The sequence below is a fragment of the Diadema antillarum genome, unplaced genomic scaffold, assembly GCF_040938485.1.
Source record: "Diadema antillarum isolate AM-2024a unplaced genomic scaffold, OU_Dant_1.0 scf00000067, whole genome shotgun sequence".
In the NCBI taxonomy this organism is placed as follows: domain Eukaryota; kingdom Metazoa; phylum Echinodermata; class Echinoidea; order Diadematoida; family Diadematidae; genus Diadema; species Diadema antillarum.
Window position 1 is genome coordinate 697,920 of NW_027270956.1, and position 22,946 is coordinate 720,865.

The 22,946-nt window shown below is 37.3% G+C and overlaps 1 protein-coding gene across 1 annotated transcript in view; it reads left to right on the forward strand.

Annotated features, from left to right (window-relative positions):
* LOC139716585 (phosphatidylinositol 5-phosphate 4-kinase type-2 alpha-like) overlaps positions 1–22,946 on the forward strand; it is a 56,863-nt gene that overhangs the window by 12,867 nt on the left and 21,050 nt on the right. Inside the window, exon 2 of the mRNA XM_071628112.1 lies at positions 14,063–14,160. Coding sequence (XP_071484213.1) covers positions 14,063–14,160 — 98 coding nt within the window. The remainder of the gene's footprint in view (positions 1–14,062; positions 14,161–22,946) is intronic.

A 22,946-nucleotide genomic window follows, 5' to 3' on the forward strand; every position in this document is an offset into this window, starting at 1 on the left:
ATGTAAATTCCTATCATAAACAGATACATCACCAAAACAACAGAAATATGCTTGCGTTGACTTGATAGGTAAAATTGCTTCAACATCCTGAAAGTTGATAGATGTCTGTTTTTTAAACAGCAACTGAAAGAAGCTGCAAGCATGTACTGTACAATTTGTAGTGCAGAAAATAGAAGGTAGTTTTAAAGTAAATGAATATTGTTCTTCCTCCATACAAATGTAGATGTGTCCATAGTCCTTATGAAATTTGACACACATCCAGTAATATGATACTGAAATATGATATCAGAGTCCACCATCTTTTAGTCTGTGGTGTGGGTGGCTTTAGTAAGAACATGGAATGCCTTTCAATGTAGGATGAAAGGGTGGTTGAATCACATTATGTTAACATTTTTGGAGATACAACTACCCATAAACAGGAGTCATAGAAAAGAAAATCAGATATCACCTAGGGATTTGATTCAATTAATTATTTTTCGACAGTGATGATATTAGTTCTGCAAGAAGTGACACCATACAGTGGATATGAAGAGGTTAGAGACCAGGGGCCCGTTGCATAGATGTTACAATTATGGTAACTTTGCCATCCAGTGGTAACTACCATAGTAACAATACTCAACAGCCAATCAAAATCAAGAATTCCAAGGAAGTCACCATTGGATGATAAAGTTACCATAATTGTAACTTTTATGCAATGGGCCCCAGATGTTGTATTGGTTGGTGTAACTGTTTGGTATTTTATTAAAAAAAATAAAGATTCATTTGTCAAGGAGCGGTGTGTACCCTCTCAACAGGCGTTGGTTGTTGCAGGTGCGAAAAGCTGATGTTTTGGAGTACACAATGTGTGTTGATGTCATGATTTCTTCCCTTTTGGGAAGGTAGGCCTACATGTTGCTTCAACGCCTCCCCCCCCCCCCCCAAAAAAAAAAAAAAGAAAAGAAAAGAAAAAGAAACAAACACCTGCTCTGCTATAGTTACTGAATGCAATTTTTACTGCTTGGCACGGGCCACTTAAAGGACAAGTTCACCTTCATAAACATAAGGATTGAGAGAATGTAGCAATATTAGTAGAACACATCAGTGAAAGTTTGAGGAAAATCGGACAATCCGTTCAAAAGTTATGATTTTTTGAAGTTTTTGTGCAGTAACCGCTGGATGAGGAGACTACTGCAGTGTACGATGTCACATGCGTACAACAATATAAGGAAAATATAAAGAGAATTTCACAAAATTCCATCTTTTGAAAAAAGTACACATTCCCCTGACTCGTTACCGACAAATGTTATGGGTAATATTATCCCCCTTGCCTTTAGAAAGAGGCAAGTCAAGTGCTCTTTGATTATGCGAAAAAAAGTGAAAATATGTTGAATTTTCTTTTACATTTCCTTTATACTGTTGTACGCATATGACTCACAAGCTGTGTTAGTCTCCTCATCCAGCGGTTCCAACACAAAAATTTAAAAAATTTATAACTTTTGCATCGATTGTCCAATTTTCCTCAAACTTTCACTGATGTGTTCTACTAATATTGTTGCATTTTCTCAATCCTTATGTTTATGAAGGTGAACTTGTCCTTTAAGCTCGGACCAGGAGCTGGCTGAAAATGCATGAATTACTGAAAGGGGTATCAAATTCCTCATCTACTGCTTGTTACCTTGTCTGTTCACTAGGCATTATATTATAAGGCACATTTATACCATCAATGAATTTGCCCGTCCAAAATGTAGAAGCCAATATATACATACGGTGTACTTCAGTCTTTGGGGCAAGCTTCATACAACATAGTTTTAAAGATACAGTTGTAGTACCGTGTAGGTGAGTGCCGATTTTGATGAGATAAATCTATTTTCAGGTCAGACACAGTCATGGCATCAATTTTTTAGTCCAAAGCAGTGGTGGACATTAACCCTTGCAAGAATCACTGCCTCGAGATGCCATCCACCTTGCACACAGATTGCCTTGTCGCTGGTCATGATGGAGTTCATCATGCATTATATACTCTGCCTGTCAGCCTCTTTAACGGGTAGCACTGAGTCCGATTCATGGCCGTGTGGTAGGGAGATTGATCGCTGGATAGATTACATCATCTTTGCTCTTATCATACATGTCTAGCTCTGAATTAATGACCATTCTCTTCATGTGTTTGTCATGTATGCCAAAATCAACTTTTCAATATGGAGCCATTGTTTATGTAGTGAATCAATCATCCAAAGTGAAGCAGAAAGCTGGGATCTGTTTTTGTTTGGATTAAAGAAACAAGATCATAGAAAGTATTTTGTGACTTTTCCTTATTTCCAGAGAGCTCTATCAAAAGGTACTGTAAATTTAGTTGGTAATCACTCTGAACATAGATTCTACAAGTGAAGTATGGAACTACTATATCAAGGTCTGATGCATGCTACTACTGCTTTTCCAGAGGTTGAACTACCTGAATGGGTACTCTACGAATTCTTGTCATCTGAAATGCTCTGACATAATTTTACCTCTTATAAATGTTAGAAAAAAAAGTTACACCAGTTAGCAAAATACAAGATCATATTTTTGCCATAATCATTTCTTGTAAAGACTGAGGCAGGTACATATAGGGAGAAGATATTAATTTAGAATCTAATGCAAGTCTGGATTAAACAGAATCTGTGGCAAATGGTTGTTGTTGTTGTTGTTGTTGTTGTTGTGGTTGTTGTTGTTGTTGTTGTGGTGGTTGTTGTTGTTGTTGTTGTTGTTTTGAGAATATGATATAAAGATTGCAGTGGAAACAATGAGTTGTTGTAAATAACTTACAGACCCAGCATATCACCTCTCAGAGAATTGAATATATAATGGTAGGCCTGTTGTGCATTGTATTTCATTGTAGCCTCACAAATCAAGAGTGGGAAGGGACTGGTTTATGAGACTAGTTTCGTGTAGTTCCCCTGGCGGTCGGTTTCAGTTATGAGTCATATGACCGTGTCACCTGACAAGTATGTGAGTTACTAGCCTGTGGAGAACACACTTCACAGATCAATTTTCCACATGGTTAGACAGGCAGGCAATGATCACAACATTGTTTCAGATTGCCACACAGCGTACACAAATGGGCATCATGCTCAATAGTTATACATGATCATCTCCATGTCTTTCTTTTCCTTTGTCGCTTTAAATATCCCAAAGAGAAAGCTCAGTAAAGTGAAAGTACCTAGTGGAACAAAAGGGAATGGTCAGTGCAAACCTATTAAGCGTACACAGAATATCAAGGAGAAACCTATTTATAATCATAGATGATCGTGTATAAGAAAAGCTGGTACATTGCATCCCAAAGGAGTTTGTCAAGAATGTATTGGGCAAATGCATTCTCATGTTGTGATTGCATGGAATGCCTCAAAGGTGATAGACTGTTATTTTTGTGACAGATGTACACATACATCGTACAAGTGGTTTTGATAGTGTGTTAAAGTCAGATATTTTATAACAGAAGAAGATAAATTTCTGTTATCAGAGATTATTAGTCATCATTTCTAAAATGTATTTTTGAAAAACAACGCAGTACTTGTTAGATGCCTGCAAGATGCTATCAAGGATGAGTCTACAACATCCAAATTCTTACTACTTTCCTATGTATATAATACCCATGCTATTTCACATGAATCTTTGTTTTATGTGTTGCAACATCTGTTTATGGCTGGAACAGCCATGTGCAGAAAAGTATGCATGGAGTTAGGAAAATGTTCTAGTATACTGGAACATTGGGTAGAATAGTTCAATGACCCAGTGCTGCTACCACAGGTTGCTTGGTTGTTGAGGTTACTGTAAAACGAGGAATTTTCGCGTGCATTTTAATTTCGCGAATTTCGCGAGCGCCAAAATTCGCGAAATTAAAATGCACGCGAAAGCTTTTGTCTACACTACATGCATTGAATGCCAATAGCAATTCGCGAAAATTTCATGCCACGAAAAAGGCTGTCGGCTCAAATTCGCGAAAATTTCATGCCGCGAATATATCATGTTTTACAGTATACTGTGTATCCTCATGCAATTTCCACAGACCTGGTACTATTTTTAAGTTGGCTTTGGGATAGAATTATAATGAATTTCAGCAGATCTTGACCTAAAGTCGGAAAAATTGTTCACTTGATGTTTTACATTTTGATGATTCCATTATATTTGGTTCAACCCCATGATATGCAAATTGGTTGAAGTGATCATGGATCATATTATGACCTTGTATGTGTGTACAGCCATCTGCAGTACATTTCCTTTTTATGACATGAACTCCGTAAGAATAAGTCGAATCCTTTCCTAACAAATTATTCATGTGATAACTGGCAATGATGATTTTTGTTTTTTTTAAGGGAGTTAAGTTGTAGTTGTGTGTACATGTACATTAGAAAATAAAAATTGTACACCATTAAGGAGAGATGTGAAGTTACAATGTTCATTATCACCTCTTCTGATGTGATTTGACTTTGTACAGATGCAACCCACACCATTTGTGAAAACTTGTGAAATGGGAAAACTTGATTTTCACTTCCTTATTTTACAGTGTTTCAGATTTTAATGAATTTTCTACAGTACCTCTCGTTTGTCTGATCTTATTCACATTTATTATCTCATATAACAGAGACTCCAACCCCAAGCACTTTCTGATCTGGAGATTCTCCCGCCCGAAACCCCTAGCAAACGGGAGACTCCAAGTTGATGTGTGCGAAGCGCGAAGTTCCTAGGATTCTAGATGTTCTCTGATGCTATCTAAGGCCATTTTTTCAACATACGATAGAAATAAGTAAGAAATCCTTTCCACCGGGTGACACAGAGCCAGGGCGGGAGAAATCAAATCTCAAACGGGAGAACGGGAGATTGTGCAAAAATGGGCTTTCGGCGGGAGACTCCCGTCGAAAACGGGAGAGTTGGAGTCTCTGATATAACGTGGTGTGGTATGCGCTTTAAGAGCAGCTAGACTGAGTACATGTACCTAGAACAGGATAGGTCCTACAGGAAGACAGGGTGGTAGGGCACAGGCTCAGCATAATATGTAGATTTTGTACACGTTGAAACAAAGAAAGCATCAAACACACACACACACACACACACACACACACACACACACACACACACACACACACACACACACAACCACTAACTACACTATATTAGACTATACAGTGTATACTCTTTATGTAAATGTTTAATAGCATGGTCACACACCATGCCACACATGGCTATTGATACGCATGTGTGCTCTCACATGACTGAGATTGTAAACAACAGACTGGATTGCAATTTATAGTTGGGACATGTTCCTTTACCTTAAAGATTAGATCATAGTTTTAAACTTGTACAATGATTAGCTTGTAGATTAGCCCCATGTGACCTCGCTGTGAATCCCATTCCCCCTAATAGCTTCCGGGTCAACCTCCCATTCATGTTGAACACTACTGTATTGTTGCACATCCATTGTTTTTTTTTTTCAAATTCATGAAATTCTTTTGTCAAGATGTTTTCATTGCAACTGATTGACAAATTGCCCTACATGGACGTATGGATATACATTACATATAAATACTTACTTCGATATAGGGCAATTTGTCAATCATGATCAGTTGCAATTATTGGGTTTATTGATACAGGTGCTGTGTATCAGTATATTTCTTCCGGTTATGAAATTTATTCATTGCATGGTACTTTCTTTGAAAGTTTAATCTTAAAGATTTATAGGTGTCATGTGGGCACTCGTAGTAGTTTAAAACTAAATTGAGCTAATTATCAAAGTTTAAAACTTTGAAGATTACAAATAATGTGTGAATCTAACTTTGATTCCATTTCTGAGTAAAACTGAATGCTATCATTTGCTTGTGATTGTTCTTTATCATTCAAGTTTCATCACTTGTAAGACAAATTTGTGGAAATTTAAAAAAATAAATGAACAAACTGGGGGGGGGGGGGATAGAGTTTCTGTGACAATAGAAAAGGGGTATTACCTCAAACAGCTGTTACGTTGTTAAGCTAACCAGTAACATTATATGCATACTCTGATGTGCATTTGTTTGTTTGCTTTTTTTATATGTGATGGTCTAGTGGCAATGAATTGTTTGAAATGGGCTAGAGGACAATAGAGGACAAAGATTGTGTTTAAAAGTTGTTTGTTTGTTGTTTGTTTGTTTGTTGTTTGCGCTTTGCAAAGAGATGGGTAACTTTGGCCAACATTCATCCATGCAGAGCAAGCCACAAAGAACATTTTCATTGGAAGTTGGATTATTTTTTGTCTGTTTTTGTAGCATTCTAGGAGAAGGAAAAAAAAAGCTACGTGAGATCAGCCAGGTGTAGTCTTTTATTTCATGAAAATACAGCTGTAGTCTCTTTTTAATATTTCATGAAAATAACAAATGCAAATCAAAAAAACACCCTCAAATATGATGTGACTTATTGAATGCTCTACTCAGTATATCCACAGTAATTTGTTTTTGTTTCATCTATTTTGTTTGTCTGATTAGAGTTCAGTCTCCTGAATTTGTCTGACACTAATCGACTCTTGAACAAGTCCAACCTACAGCTGTAATTATCTCTTCTGCTGTTGCTGAGTTCAGTGTCCTGAAATTGATATGGATTGCAGCTACCTCAAGAAGAAATTGCATATTGTATCAATGATATATATTTTGTTTTTGTTATGTTTTTATAGAAAAGATTGCTCCTATCTACCAGGTACGTACTTCACCTTTGAGACAAATTTAGCTGTGTAGGAAGAGGCGAGTTGAGTGGTGGTTCCTTGCAAATCCCGTCAAATCAGGATGTTTAGGTCAGAAATTCATATTGGGCGATGGAGGTGTTATCTGAGCAATTTTTGCTGTAAACAGGAAAGACACCAGTCCACCCACTATCCTCTTGCACTGACTTTGTTTGACTTCCTTGTTCCCCTGAAAGAAATTGTTTTTAGGGTTCCAATGCAAAGACACAAATGCAGCGTTCCCCACATGCACACACCAGATTTTTTGTTTCTGGCATCACTGTATAAAAATGTATTCTATTTGCCGCTGTTCATACATGGCCAAAAATCACTTGGCTGCAAGCACAGCACTTTGAATCTCCAGGATGTGCGTGCCTAAAAAAAATGACTGGTTCAACGTCTCCTAGGGCACCTGAGTGTGCAGACTTAGTGTGACAGAGTTGCAACTTGCATTATGGGATTGAACAAATTGAGGGTTTCTTCGCATGCCATTCACACACGCCGTGTGAGCAGAGACTCCAACTCTCCCGTTTTCGACGGGAGATCTCCCGCCGAAAACCCATTTTTGCAAAATCTCCCGTTCTCCCGCTTGAGAGTTAATTTCTCCCGCCCTGGCTCTGTGTCTCCCGTTGGAAAGGATTTCTTACTTATTGCTATCGTATGTTGAAAAAATAAACCTTAGATAGCACCAGAGAGCATCTAGAACCCTAGGAACTTCGCGCTTCGCACACATCAACTTGGAGTCTCCCGTTTGCCAGGGGTTTCGGGTGGGAGAATCTCCAGATCAGAAGGTGCTTGGGGTTGGAGTCTCTGTGTGAGGCAAGTTACGTATATCACAAGGTTTGGGCATTTTGATGTATATAAATCGCAAAAGCTGACGATATGATTTTTTTGTGCATTGCTTTGCACAAAATTGATTTTAAAACCATTAACTTTTTGTGTTTGTGTGAACAAGCTCACTGAAAGGATGCAGAATGGAGGCGTAGAGCTTGTTGGAGAAACCATAATTTAATCCATTCAAAATAGTGTGGCATACTGACACTCCTTGAAATGAATGATTGGCAGAGAATCAGAACTAGAAGACAAATACGGTTAAATCTTCTAGGATTATCAGAAATGCCAACTGTTTCTTTTTGCAGTATTTTGTAACTGTTTTTGCTAAGTACGGTATATTGCAGGTTTTGTGTAAAATACTAGTTTTCCCAAATTCTATTACTATATATTTTTATTTTGCAGGAAAGGTAAGAATAGTGTTTTCCACCAAATATACCTTTTCAGTCTTCAGAATTCAGCAATACTGTTTAGTACATGTAGGTTGGCATCCCTGGATTCAATAAAACACATTTTACAAGTACTTCCTCTATAGATATCAGGACATTAGTTTTGGATTTCTAAGTAGCAAACTTTACACATCCATGAACTTGGGAGATTCTGCATTCATTTGTCAAACATCATAATAGCCAATACACTTTCTGTGTGTGCTGCTGAGATATTTCCCAGTGGGACTGTGCCTTCTGGAATGCCTGTGTACATTCATAGGTTGTTGGCCGGTGGATGGATTAGGATCAAATGTACAATGTATCTCATGGAACTGCTCTGAAAGTGTGTGGCCTTTAAATGCACCAGTTACTGATAATCATCATTATTGAGTATCATATTTGCTTTATTTGTAGAGTAAAGACATGCCCTCTGCAAAATATTAAGATTTGTTGTTCGATTTTCATTTAGTGGGGTCTAAATGTAAATTTTACAGAGTATACAAAACAAAAACAACTTGAAATACAGTAGATTACAGGGTTCTCGCCAGGAATTTCTTCACGCTTGTCGGCATTTATGCGCGCTGTTCTGGGGGTGGGTACGGGTTCCCCCTCCCGCGCGAAGCGCGGAAGCCTTCGCTAATGCTCAATACAACACAGATAAATCGCCGCTAAAATGCCACTAAATGCGACATTTTCACGGAGATGTAATGAACGTTGTGAGGGGCATATTCTCACAGAAACAATGCAGAAACTCCATACCTTTTGTTAGCGGCAGTTCCTAAATAATAAATGAAAGAGAAGTAGGTGCCGATGGTGGAGGTTCCGATTTCTTTTAGGCCTTTCCTGTTTCACTGTTGCAATAATTAGCCGCCTCTGCATCGCAACAACGCGCGCCGTGTTGCTTTCTCGCCGTCTGCTCGACCACGTGGTAGGCCTATTGCCTGCAGATGCGCGAGAAGCGATCGAGAACTTTCGGGACATCGTTGCACTTTCCTTTCTGGGTATACTGCGGTAGTTTGGCCGTGACATCAAAGATATATCATACAAAAATGTAATGATGGTCATTATTCCGAAGGTTTGTTTAATCATAAAATGTAACGATTCATTACTGAGTACTTCGAAGGTTTGTAATCGAAAACAACAACACCAAAGGTCGGTACTACAGATGAATGTTCAAAATAAAACTGATTTCGTTCGAAGATTAACAAGCATTTTTTCTTTATTATTTTCCGATCAACGAACCTTCAGAAAGGAATCTATCATCTATCATCGTTATTGCTTCAGAATAACAAACCTTCTGAATAAGAAAACACCCTTTTGGGGCCGTTGTTGTATTCCGAAATTATACTGGCAGAACATTCGAAATAGCAAAACTGATTTCGTTTGGATATAAACGAATATTTTCTCCTTTATAATTTTTCTATTAACGATCATTCAGAATTAAGAATGTAGAGTATTATTTTGCCATTATTCTTTCGGAGTAACGAACCCTGAGGGTAAGAAAACTGTAACCGTTTTCATTTCTTCTTTATCGTTTTCCGATTAACGATCGTTCAGAACTAAGAATCTAAAGTATTATATCGTTATTCTTTCGCAGTAACGAACCTTCAGAGTAAAAGAAAACTGTAACCGTTTTGGGGCCGTCGTTTTATTCTGAAATTTCACTGACGGAAACGTTCGAAATAACAAAACTGATTTCGTTGTGAAATGAACGGACATTTTTTAAAATCATTTTTTCGATTAACGAACCTTCAGAATAAGGAATATAGCATTATTTTTTCATTAATCTGTCGGAGTAACGAACCCTAAGAGTAAGAAAAGTGCAACTGTTTTTGGGGCAGTTTTATTCCAAATTTCACTGGCAAAACGTTCGAAATGACGCACTGATTTCGTTTTGAAATTTACGGACATTTTTCTTTATTCAATTTTCGGTTAACGAACCTTCAGAATAAAGAATCTATTGTTATTTCATCATTACTACTTCTGTCGGAATAACAGACCCTTATAGAGTACGAAAACACGCTGTTTTGTGCCGTCGTTTTATTCCGAAATTTCACTGACAGAAACGTTCGAAATAACAAAACTGATTTCGTTGTGAAATGAACGGACATTTTTTCTTAATCATTTTTTGGATTAACGAACCTTCAGAATAGGGAATCTAGCATTATTTTATCATTAATCTGTCGGAGTAACGAACCCTCAGAGTAAGAAAACTGCAACTGTTTTGGGGCAGTCGTTTTATTCCAAAATTTCACTGGCAAAACGTTTGAAATGACGCACTGATTTCGTTTTGAAATTTACGGACATTTTTCTTTATTCAATTTTCGGTTAACGAACCTCCAGAATAAAGAATCTACAATTTATTGTTTCATCATTACTACTTCTGTCGGAATAACAGACCCTTAGAGTACGAAAACACGCTGTTTTGTACCGTCGTTTTATTCTGAAATTTCACTGGCAGAACGTTCGAAATAACAAAACTGATTTCGTCGTGAAATGAACGGACATTTTTTCTTAATCATTTTTGGATTAACGAACCTTCAGAATAAAGAATCTAGCATCATTTTATCATTAATCTGTAGGAGTAACGAAAAAAAAAATGAATCTTGGTGGCGATAACTGATGCTGGTGTAGAGAAAAACAAAGACAGCTCGCTCAAAAGATGCTTCCTTCTTTCAGTTTATTTTCTCCCCAGTCATTCCTATCGTTCTCCTCCCATGAATCCCTGCCATGCAGGGACGATGAACAAAACAAAATGTTACCGATGCTGCAATGAAAAAAAAAAGAAAGAAACATGTCCTCAAAGCAAATTATCTACACTTTTCAAGTTGAACAAATTGATGTTCGTAATGAAGAATAAAAAAAAGCACGACCTCAAGCAGTGGGGAAACTTGATATCATGGCTTGTGGAAATTTCCATGAAATTTCCACGAAAGCCAGGTGTCAGATAAAGAATGTCGCGCGTACTGCCACCTTGCTTCAGCGGTCGTAAACAGCGTGTACATAGCATGTAAACCAACTGGGAACATAGATGAATGATCATCATTTATTTTCTGCCCGTGAAGGCCCCCTAACCCACCTTTTAACAAACCAAGTCAGAAGCACGTGGAGCATTACGCATACGTTGAACTTGAAAGACCATCATGACAGAATTACTATAAATTTCGGCCCGGAGAAGGAAAATGGAATATTCACGAATGACGTTTGCAAATCCGTAGAAATTGAAAAGGTTAAAATGGAACGCATGGCTTTTTAGATTTAAAAAAAAAAATAACCCATTGAAACTACCAAAACCTAAATAACAATTTGCATTTGCTTACTCCATCGCACGTTCTTTTTTCTTTTCTTTTTTTAACGAAAAATGGAGTTAATTTTCTCTCTGCGGCAATGCTTTGAACGCATCTAATTTTGCGTCATTGCCGATGGCCAGCTTCCTAAAGAATTGATACGAATCCTTTCAAATATACGAAACAAAGTCTAAAGATCCTGGATCCTGGCGGTGAATTTCGGTGGTATTATAAATCCTGCTCACTATCAAAATTTAATCATCTGTTCCTTGCGCCATTTTACCAACCAACTGTTCCTGAAAATTTCATCCTAATCTATTCCCAAATTTTGACTTATTTTGCGAATAGAGAGACAGACAGGCAGACAAACTAACAAACAAACCAAAGCAGCCAAAAAAAAAATACAACCTTTGGCGGAGGGGGCATGCATTTCATATCGTTTGTTTTCGCGTAACCCGACAACAAGCGTGACAACAAGCGAGCACGTGTCAACCTTCCTCAGCCTCCTTCGGCCTCCGACCCTCTCTTTCCGTCCTCTCTCTCCCTCTCACAATCACTGTACCGTTGTACACGCAGGCGGCTATAAAGTGGCCGGCTGGGTGCTTGTGCATGTGTGTGTGGATCCCAAATCAGAGCGCATGTGAGTGAGCAAGTGTGTGATGTGGTGTGTATCAGCAGGGAGGTGAGACCTCCCTGGTATCAGCTAGTACACACGTCGCTCTGTTGAGCCGCGTTGTTGTGATCGGTGCGGTGACTGCGTGGGTAAATTTTTGCGCTTGTATAAGTATGTAAACTGCTGCTGCTTTCAACATCTAGCTTCTGTTCTAGCCAGATAATAAAAACTGAAAAAGGCGAGAAATTGGTCCGAACTTAGCTCGTCAAGCAAGTTACCCTTGTCGGCAAGTTCACGCGTGGTGTTACCCTTGTCGGCAAGTTTTACCCTTGTCGGCAATTGCTTCTTCAAACCGCACGCTTGCCGGGGCCGACAAGGGTGATATACGCTGGCGAGATCCCTGGATTAGTCAATCACCCGATTCTTTCTATTGAAAGATTGTGTTATCAATATTTACAATGCGAAAGCTTGTTGTTGTGGATTTATAGTCTATACACGGCATATAATGTACTGGGAGATTTAAAAGTGCCAAATGTTAAAGAGGTTGGGTGTTTACATGTATTGGTCTGCATGGACAGTATATGATATAGGCCTATATGCAGTTAGATATAATGTAGTATTTTTATTATTGCGAATTTTGTGAGTCAACCAATATTCACAAAATAAACAACTCAGCAAAATATTGCCTCCTATCATACAAGTATGTTTTCTTTCATTTCTGAGGTCACAGTAGGGGGGAAATTGCAAACTTTTCTCTTGGAAAATTGATAATGCACATGTGCTGTACATTGTACATCGTTATCATTCTGTCAATGTGGTTCTTGATTGCAAATTCAACCTCTTGAGAAATTGTCTTATAAGTCCTAATTCACAAAATGTATTACATTGTAGCATACAGTGTTCACATATATATTGGAACCCATTTTACATGACTGCCATGCATTCAACCATATCCTATGACTCATGGATGAACCTACATTGTATTAACTGTGCCCCATACAGTATGTTTCTTGCAGAATTGGACAAATGTGTGTCAATGGGAGAAATGCCTCTATTGCTACCACTCTACCTTGTTTATACCAGATACTTTGTATGCTTAACTGTCTCTGCAGTGATATACCATTACTCAGGAATACTGTAGGGCTCAGAGGATAAGGGCTTGAAATCATGAAACTTCTTGTACACAGCTAAGATTTGCACTTCAGAAACCTTAGCACTTTAAAAACCTTGGTATGATGTGAGATATTCCTAAACATTCATCCAGTGTGTTCCCATTCTGTTTGCCAAATCTTTTATTTGTGCAAGAGTGGTTAAAAAAAGGAAGAAAGCATCTACAACCAACAATGAGACATTTCAGTTTTGCATTGTAATGTGCACACAAATTATGAGATTTTCACTTTAAAAAGTACAGAAAACTAATCTGCTATAAAGTGCTTGACACATAGGCCTACACATTTCCAAAAGAAGTAGAGCTCATACATAGGTACACGTTGTACATAACGGAAGCATTGTCATCTTGATGTTGTTTACCTGATCTGCTGGGTCAAATACACATGATAGGCTTTTAAAATCCAAATATTGGGTTTTCTTACAGTGTATTTATTGTTTACTGTTTGTGTGTCTTTTGCAGGTTTTAATCCATATAATGATTTATATGACAAAATGTTCTTACAACTGTGTTATTCAGAATAATCATCTCCCACCCAACAGGGGGCTGGAGGCATTATTAACCATATGAAAAAAGGCAAGGAAATTCCACGTGAACAAAATCAAGGTTTCAGAGATGGTTTTCTTGAGGATATTTGTGCAACTGCATGGAGTTTTTATCAGAGTCCACACCAAGGGATTAAATGACTCGTACAAGGCTGACATACTGGTACTCAGTTGTCATCTCATGGAATGTTGTTTGACCGAAATAACTCTGGGAATTGACAGTGTTGCTCTCAGTTTTGTTGTTGTTTTGTTTTAAAAAAATCTCATATACAAATGTAGCTTATTTTAAACATTTTTTAATGTGTGAAAATACTCAATTATGCGTATCACTCTCATAAGATCTCAATTTCTGTTGCTGATGCTTTGTTTAATCTAAATCTTAATAGAGTTTCTCCCAAACTAAAGGAATGTTGTTTGACTGTATTTTAATCCACAGAAATTCAATCAGTATTTACAATTTGTCATGTTGTTGTTGTTTCTTTGCTTACCCCAGATCAGCGAGCTGAGCCATGTCAACATTCCTGTGATGTTAATGCCAGACGACTTCAAGGCATTCGGCAAGATCAAGGTTGACAATCACATGTTCAACAAGTAAGTTGTCATCTTCGGCTGACAATATATGAATGTTTGTGTTTGGATCCCCCTCCCTTCCCCCCTCTCTCATATTCTCTCCCCTGTAATTACAAATCAAAAGCAGACAGCTGTCATGCTAAATCATTTTCAATTGTTCAGAGATCCCCAACAAATATATCTCGCATCAAAATAAATCTTGTCAGACACTCCCCATTATACAACTGGTGGAAATGTAAGCAATGCAATGCAATGTGCATTATGATCAATTCATAATAAACCACAGCACTGCAATATGATTTGGAAAAAAAAAGGTGAGGTACAGTGTATAGGGGGTTTAATACCAGGATTGTATGGCTGTACATATGTTGCATATTTCATAGACAATACCCATCTACAGCATTCATGTAATATTGGAGGTACATTGCAATGCTATGGTACAGTTGTATGTTGTCAATTTTAATGAATATCAGTCATTTGTCAAATATTTGAAGAATTAGAAATCGTCATTGGTCAAAAAATAAGTGAAAAACTGAATAGACTACATTACATCTACAATGTGTTGCAACATAAATGATTGAGCATTGATTGAGTATTTTTTGCAAGTCGTGTATGAGAAAACATTATTCAGGTGTGCGTATTGACACTTGTTGAATATAGACAATTTCTTGACAGGTATTAAGTGTGCTTGAAAGCCTATTTTATAAGGTGAGTTCTTTGTAAGTGTGCATCTTTGTCGCAGAAACTGATATAACCACTATGACTGCTTCCTAATAAAGAAGCAGTAGCACATATTTCCATTGTGTAAACATGAGAAGCAAATTATATACAGTATGCCTGCCCAGTGATGAACTATTGTATTAAAAGCATGCTGCTCTCTGCAGTACTGTTTCCATAATGACTTCAGTCGTTAAGCTACATTTGCATTTAATGTCCAGCAGAAATGCCAACTAGTACCTGTGTGGATAGAATCTCCCTTTGTAAAAGAGCTCTGCAATTTTATCCAAATGGAGACCTAATGTGGGGTACACAGCTACATACATGTATTAAAGTCAGTGGCCTTTCTTTGGATGGCATTTCATAAATGTTCCCCTTCCTTACAATTTGTATTCATCCTCTGCTGCTGATATCAAGTATTCTAATTTTAGGCAGCATTGTGCTTTCTATTCTTAACCTGTTGAGGACGGGCTAATTTTGCTACAAGACGCATTTCCTATAGACACCTGCCCGAGTATACTTTGGATTCGTCTTCAACAGGTTAAGCATCCTTTAACCCTTGTGGCACCACAGCTACAAAATGTCACTGATATTAATAGTGCACAAACAGATTACCAGTGGTAGTTTAAGAGTAAAATTCATGTGTTATTATAGGGCCCTGTTTTTTTTTTTGTAACACTCATGATGGTGTGAGTGGATGTATCCAAGCTTCTTTTGTCCATACACAGTATTTGGGTTACGTCAATTCAGTGGGGCTGTTGGTAATATTTAAATAATGATAAATGTATCTGAAATTATAATGATCATGATTTATAATGATGATTACAGATGTATATTGGTGATATTTGATGGTACTGATAATGATGTAAACTATCATTTTTTTTTAAAGAATAATAATTGGCAATATCGCTCTCTGAATCAGTCAGTTATACCTGATTATGTTTTGACATCATACATACATACATACATACATACAATGTTGGCAATTTGCATGGTATAATCACTCCAGATAATAAACAAAATCAAACAATGATAGAGCATCATTGCTAAAGTACTATGCATAATCCAAACCCAATACAAGGTCGAATTGTTTTGCGTGTCTGCAACTTACGCAAGAAATGACGCAGTGACCATGTGGCTGTGAAATAAGCTTGAGGGATTTCCTAGAAGACAATGATTGTGGCAAGCCGCAGGCAAACTTTAGGCAAGCTATGGCGTAGTCGGCATGGGAACCATACATTCCGAAAATTACCAAGAAGTATGCAAGTAATTTGAATACAGTACAAAAACTCATCAGCATTATACACCGTATGTGTTTGCTTCTCAGAAGTCCAACGTGTACATTGTATATCTTATGTCATCTTCTAAACAGTCCAATTAATTCTGTTCACCTTCAGACTTTCATTGGAAGGATATTAGTCTTTTTTCAGGCCACTACAGTGCTTGTCATCAAAGGCAAAAGTTTATGATTGACACTGAATTGTACATGTACCATGCTGTACCCAGTGCTGGATTACATAAGATATTCAAATGAAAAATACTATTGGTAGTCATTAAATTTGCTTTTGTTTCCATCCTTGTTCAGTTTTGAATGATAAAGCATGGGATGCAATTCAATCATAGAATCTGCCAGCGTATTGTGTAGGTTTAAGACGCCCATGTTTTAATTTTTTTTTTTTTTGTGCACTAGTTAAAAAAGTTAAGTTAAAGTCAAGTTAAAAAAAAGCTTGGAATATTTCCCTTGTTTTCCTTCACATAGAATTGATAATTTAAAAAGTTGTAAATAATCATATAGTGTACACCATGTACACGTGTAGATGGTGGTACATGTAAATACAAATGTCATAAACTACCAGATCTTTTTTTTTTTTGCAGTACAAAACACACAGATTAGCAAAGAAGTCATTTACAGAATATCGAGAAATGCATAATTTCATTTCAATGGCCAACAACTTCTTTTGTAGCAAAGTTGTAAACTCATCAAACACAGGAGCTTTTGTGGCTCAAGTAGATGAGACTACAGACTATAAATCATGAGGTCCCCAGTTCAAGTCCCCAGTTTAGGGAACGTACAAAAGCGGCCATTAATCCTGTGGTTACTTTGCTAATAAGTACTAGTACCCATTCCTAACAGCGGCAACGTACATCATAAAACAAACAAATAATGATTCATTTACTTATTCGTTCATGTATCAGTTCTTGATGGTACCCATGCGACAGAGTGGTCCAGTATTCAAACAACAGGCCGTGTCTTCCTCATTAATGCCTGATTTTGCTGATATTTTCCTCTTTTTTTTTGTCAAAGATCATCAAGCTTTTGCATCCATGGCAAAATGTTAAGAAATTGTTTGTCCTTGGTATATATACAGTGTACATTGTACATATCTGTGGTTTCTTCTGTCAAAGCAAATGACAGGAGTGCTTGTTTACAGGACTTTAAAGTCATTGAGATGTCTACAAATTGTTGTCCAGCGAGAGGTGACATAACATTTATTCGTTGTCTGACGTTGTGGTATTTGTTGATTTAGCTCAAAGTTTCTAGTTGTAGAATCTTTTTCTACTCTTATACATGTTCCTCATTGCTTTCTTTCAGGATTCCCCCCCCCCCCCCCTTTCTTTTCACTTTTTTTCCCCTGTTTTGTTTTTGTTTTTGTTTTTGTTTGTTTTGTTTGTTTGTTTTTGTTTGTTTGTTTGTTTGTTTGTTTGTTTGGTTTTTTTTTTTTTTTTTGGGGGGGGGGGGGGGGGGACTGTGCCACAACCATTCATTAAAAATACTGATATGTAGTAGTATAGACCTTTACACTAGCGGTGTATACTTTCCTGCCACATGAAGCTAGAGACCAAGGTACAGACTGTATGTAAATCATTACAGCTGTAGACCGGCTGCATGTATACATGTACATCATGTCGTTTCCCAACAGCATTTCTTTGCCACGCCCCATAAATTATCCAGCAGCAGGAGATACCACTGACATGTTAACCCATTGCAAGAGTATCAGGACAATGCCCCCCCCCCCCCCCCCCCAGCTTAATACTGGTTGATGATAAGGTTAGAGTAAAGATTAGGGTTAGGTTTAGGGTTAAAGTTTGGATATGGGTTACTTTAAGTTCAGGATTAGGTTTAGGGTTAGAGTTTGGATTAGGGTTACTTTAAGTTCAGGATTAGGATTAGGGTTAGGGTCAGTGGAAGGGGTCTGGGGCAATTGCCCAGGGGGTACGGTATTTGCCCTAGACCTATCGGAAGACTTGTGCCCACAGATGCCCTTTAAATGCTGCCTAGTGCATTCATATAATGACACATACAGTACATTTTAGAAGTACAGTATCAATATTCAAATGTATAACAGTGACACAAATATATACACCTAAGGCTTGACACTGAATGGCATTGGCCCAGTGGTTCAGGGCCACTAAAAATTTATGTAAGGCTACCAAACATCTCAAAAGTTATCTTTTGGTGGCCCGATTGAGCAGCTGGAATTCAAATTGAATGTTAATATTTCCTTTTATTTGGGCCACTGCATTCCTTTTTTTTCAGACCATTAAATTTTAAATTCAAAGATTTTAGTGGTCCAGATGGGTCACCAGAGAAGAAAGTTTAGTGGCGAGCCCTGCATTATTGGATTGATTAGTAGATTACATCGTATCAGGTCATTTGCACAGATTTATGACATCCTTGGCCCTGTTAATCATTGCTCTCAGTTGTGTCTTGGGCATGGCAATGACATACATTTTGTTTATATACCATATTGTATACATTACACTGTACATGTGGGTACAGTACATCAATACTGGCAGTCCAGCTACAACTGTACTTGGTATGTCGAATGACCATTGAAATGGTGTCCTCGAAGTTGTACAACAGCCCCTGTGACTCTAGAAGCATTGAACCTGCATTATTTGTATGTCGATTCTTTTCTGTTCTTAAGTTGGAGAATAATTAAGCCAAAAGAGGAGGCCATGCTTTTAATGCCTTGTGAGTGCCAGGTTTGTTGTTTTTATAGTAAATATGTACATTGTATATAATGTCTTTCCAGTTTTCATGAAATTAGAAAGAGGAAAGGAAGTGTGAGAGGGCACTGCAATGATTGAATCTGAAAGAAAATATGTCTGTTGGTCTTGATCAAAGGTTAAGATGGTCATAAAATCTTGTTGAATTTAAAGGATTCAAAGCAGGCCCACTTAATACACTTAAAGCAAATTGAATTCATGGTACTAGTAGTTAGTTCATACATAGCAATATAATCTTCATTAGGCGTTTTCACATCAGCCCGATAAAAATCCAAGCTCGAAATATTTTGGCGATTGCGAACTAGCACGCTATTTCATTTCTTATTCACATCAGCCCGAAGAGACCTAGCCTGAATTTTTTTGAGCTAATTCGACAGCTGAGTATGTGCAAATAGCATAAGTAATGTGTGTGCCCTCTCAAAAATTCCTCATGATTTGTGGGCAGTTTGCTTTGATTGATCAAGTCACACACGCTAGGCATAATGGGATGCATCACGCTAATTTCTCGAGTCGTTTTCACATTATCAAATAGCGCGCTACTATCCCGCTATTTCAGAACTTTCCCGAGTTGGCTTGAGAAATTTTCTCGATCAGAGCGATACAATTAGCGTGCTAATTTGTGTTCACATTATCAAATAGCGCGCTATTTCGCTATCGGGAAAATTTCCCAAGTCTCGAAACATCGGGCTGATATGAAAACGCCTATTGAAGCAGACAAAGGTTTGGACAACATTTGGTGAAGGTCAAGGGTTCAATGTCAAGATTGAAATGTAAAATGTCATCTTTTGTGCAATAAAGATTTATTTACAAACAATCTGAAAACACATCATTGTTCCATCAAAATGCAGACCAAATGTATTGTACAAAGTAGCAGTGACGTACATTATGTAATTCAGGCATTAAAGGTACAGTTGTACAGTAAAGGTCATTCTTTGTCCAATAGCTCACACTGCTTGTGCATTGTATGCCATGATTCTTGATGTGTTCCTAAATGTTTTTCTTTTCTTTTATTGACAAATGGCTATCTACATTATACAGTGCATTGTAGGTATTCAGATTGTAAATCAACAAGTTTGAATAAAAGACAAGAATGTGGTGTATACTGTACGTACATTGTACATCCCATACCTTGTACACTCCACAACGCCTGCTCATGTCGCGTGATGTGGCATGAGACGGATTGTCCACATTGATATTTTTTTGTTCAGCAAAATTGGAGATGCTGTCTTAATTATGCTGTAAACATAGTTCGAAAACAATCTTCCAGTCAATCCTCTGCAGGCATTATAAGCACTTTATCTCTCATCTACAACACATATAATTTTGTACTTCAATTGTGAGTGATTCATTGCACAGCAATCAGACTTTGAGCTGGGTATGAGTCAGTCCCTCTTTTTTCTTTTGAGTCACCCTGTATTACATCAATATCTTTGATGAGGAGATACATATGTATCCAGGCTGCAACTTGACAGATTGGAATGTTGATATCATTGTCATTGACTACCATACCATTTTTGTGTCATATGTAAAGTCACATGTACCCATCCGCCTCAGTACACAGTAACTGAGGAAGAATTCTAGTATTCATAGTTTGTAAATTTTATTCATCTACGCTCAGATTGAATTCTGAAGCCAGATTTTATTTTGAATTTATTTATTTTGGACGCTGCAGCAGGCAAGATCCACAAAATCTGTTTGCTAATTGATTCAGGAGAGAATAGATTTTTTAATAGACAGGACATGGATGTCCATTTATCACCACACATGGGTTTTCGTGTGGCAGCAGCAGCATCATGCATAATTCAAGAATCGACTAAACTGGTGAACACGGATTAAGAGGAACAAAAGACCCAGTGACAAGCTCTCTCTCTCATGAATAATGCATTATTCCCGGTCGTAAAACCTTGCAGATTAGCAGGTACAATCTATGATGATAGATGAAGGTTTACAATGGGTAATTAATTAACCCATTCATCCGATGTAGAGCTTGTTTGCATCTGTTTGCTACCAATGGTGTTGTATCATGTTTAGAACTCTGGCATACATTGATGTTCCTTCATTTTCAAAATTTACATTGTACCTACATCATATACGCTGTATTTTTTTGTGGTACTTTGCAGCTGTTTTAATACTTAAAAAAAAAAATAAATAAATTCCAGTTTCAGTTTCAGTTTCAGTTTAGTTTATTTTGCACCAAGCATTAAAAATATACAGAGCAAACAATAAAAACATGAATGTACAAAATGAGATACAAAAGAGAAAAATTCATAAGACATAGGACATACAATTAAGAATAATGTGGCGGTATGACTACATACAAAGACAATGCCATTGGTGGGGGAAGCAGCAAGAAAGGAAAAGCCCTTGTGAGTAGCTGACCCATTATACTGTAACATACATACCTTAGACAGATTTAAGGAAAAGAAATGACAGTTAAGTTGACAAAACGGAACAAGTCAAAACAATGCAATCATTACAAAGAAAACTACGGAGATATGGACGATAACAACACAGAAAAACAGCTTCCAGTATATTCAGAGGGATTTTGTAGTAAAGATAGTGTTCAGTCTTTCCAAGCAGAATGATATTTTAAGGAAAAATGTGCAGAAATTTGTTAGATGTATGGCATCGCAATGGCAGCTTTGTTTCTAAGGCCTTTGGCACAAGTTACTGTTACCAAAAAGTGTGCTAAGTATCATATTGGGTCAGAGAAAAATACAGAGTATAAATTTGTACCCCTGAATTTGCCCGATCGGGCCCTTACTACAATAACATTCAAGATGTATCAGTATATCTTTGTGTTGCCCTGTGTCTGTTCATAAATTGAATCAAATCATATTTTGCTTATAATGCTAAAATATACAGACTATAAATGTAGACTCATTTTTGTTATTGTTATTTAAAATCACTTTAAAGTACCCCGGAAGTTTACATTTGCTGAATGCCATGAGTACATGTGTGTGTCATTTGAATGCAGATTCCAAACATTTCTGTGTGACAGTGGGCATTATACATCATCCAAACTTTTTTGCCCAGACGGCAAGTGATGATTGGTACTTTGAGGGCAATTGGGAAGAGATGATGTGAATGATATTGCTGATGATGGGGATAATGATAATATTCATGCTTTATGATGATAATATCTGTTTTGTTTGTTTGTTTGTTTGTTTGTTTTTTTGTTTTTTTACCCATGATCATGGATGGCTGGCTTATAATAAATGTTATGTTTGTTTCAGTTTGAGATTTTTTTCTTTCATTCCCCCCCCCCCCTAGTAGTTTTGGTTCACTTTAATTCCATCCAAAATAACATTTAATGTTTCAAGTCTCTCAATCTGTTGTCGTTTTTTGTTGTTTGAAATTATGCAGTTTTTTTTTTTTTTTTGTTTTTTTTTAGTACAGTATTTAACAAATTGCAAGTATGAAGTACATACAATGTATGAACAGAAGGATTTGTCAATAGAGGCAGCAAAACTACAATACGAACCACAGTGAATACAAGGACAACACTCCTTCGATTGATGTTTCTCTGTGAACTTTTCAAACATTACACATATAATAATATGAGAAATGAATTATGGACTGGTACATATGTGCATGATTCAAGTGCATTCCTCTGAGAAGATGTACTTGTTAATGCTGTGCAAATTACATTTTACTCCGGCCGGCTATATGAACATATGTCAATTTTTCGTAGCACCAGTGTGTGTAATCCACATATGCTAATCACATTATTCTGCTAGAAATGCAATATCCTTCAGATCTCGCTGGGTTTAAGTACTTCTTAGTTTTATAGGAGTGCTGTCTTGCCTTGAAAATTGCGTATTAGCATCACCTTGTGGTACACAGTTGCGCACTCTGTCCACAGAGAACTTCTGCTGCTTGTAGTTAGATCTTGCAGCAAACTTCCACTGAGTTGAAAATAGGTCCAGGGTTTCCGTTGTGTTTATCCACAAACTTTTGGTAATGTGATTTCGAATAAACTACAAATTGTACCTTACCTGGAGCAGAAGAACACTTGGACGTATTTGTAAACATGCATAGGATTATCGTAAGAGTGCCTGATCATGCCATTGATAAAT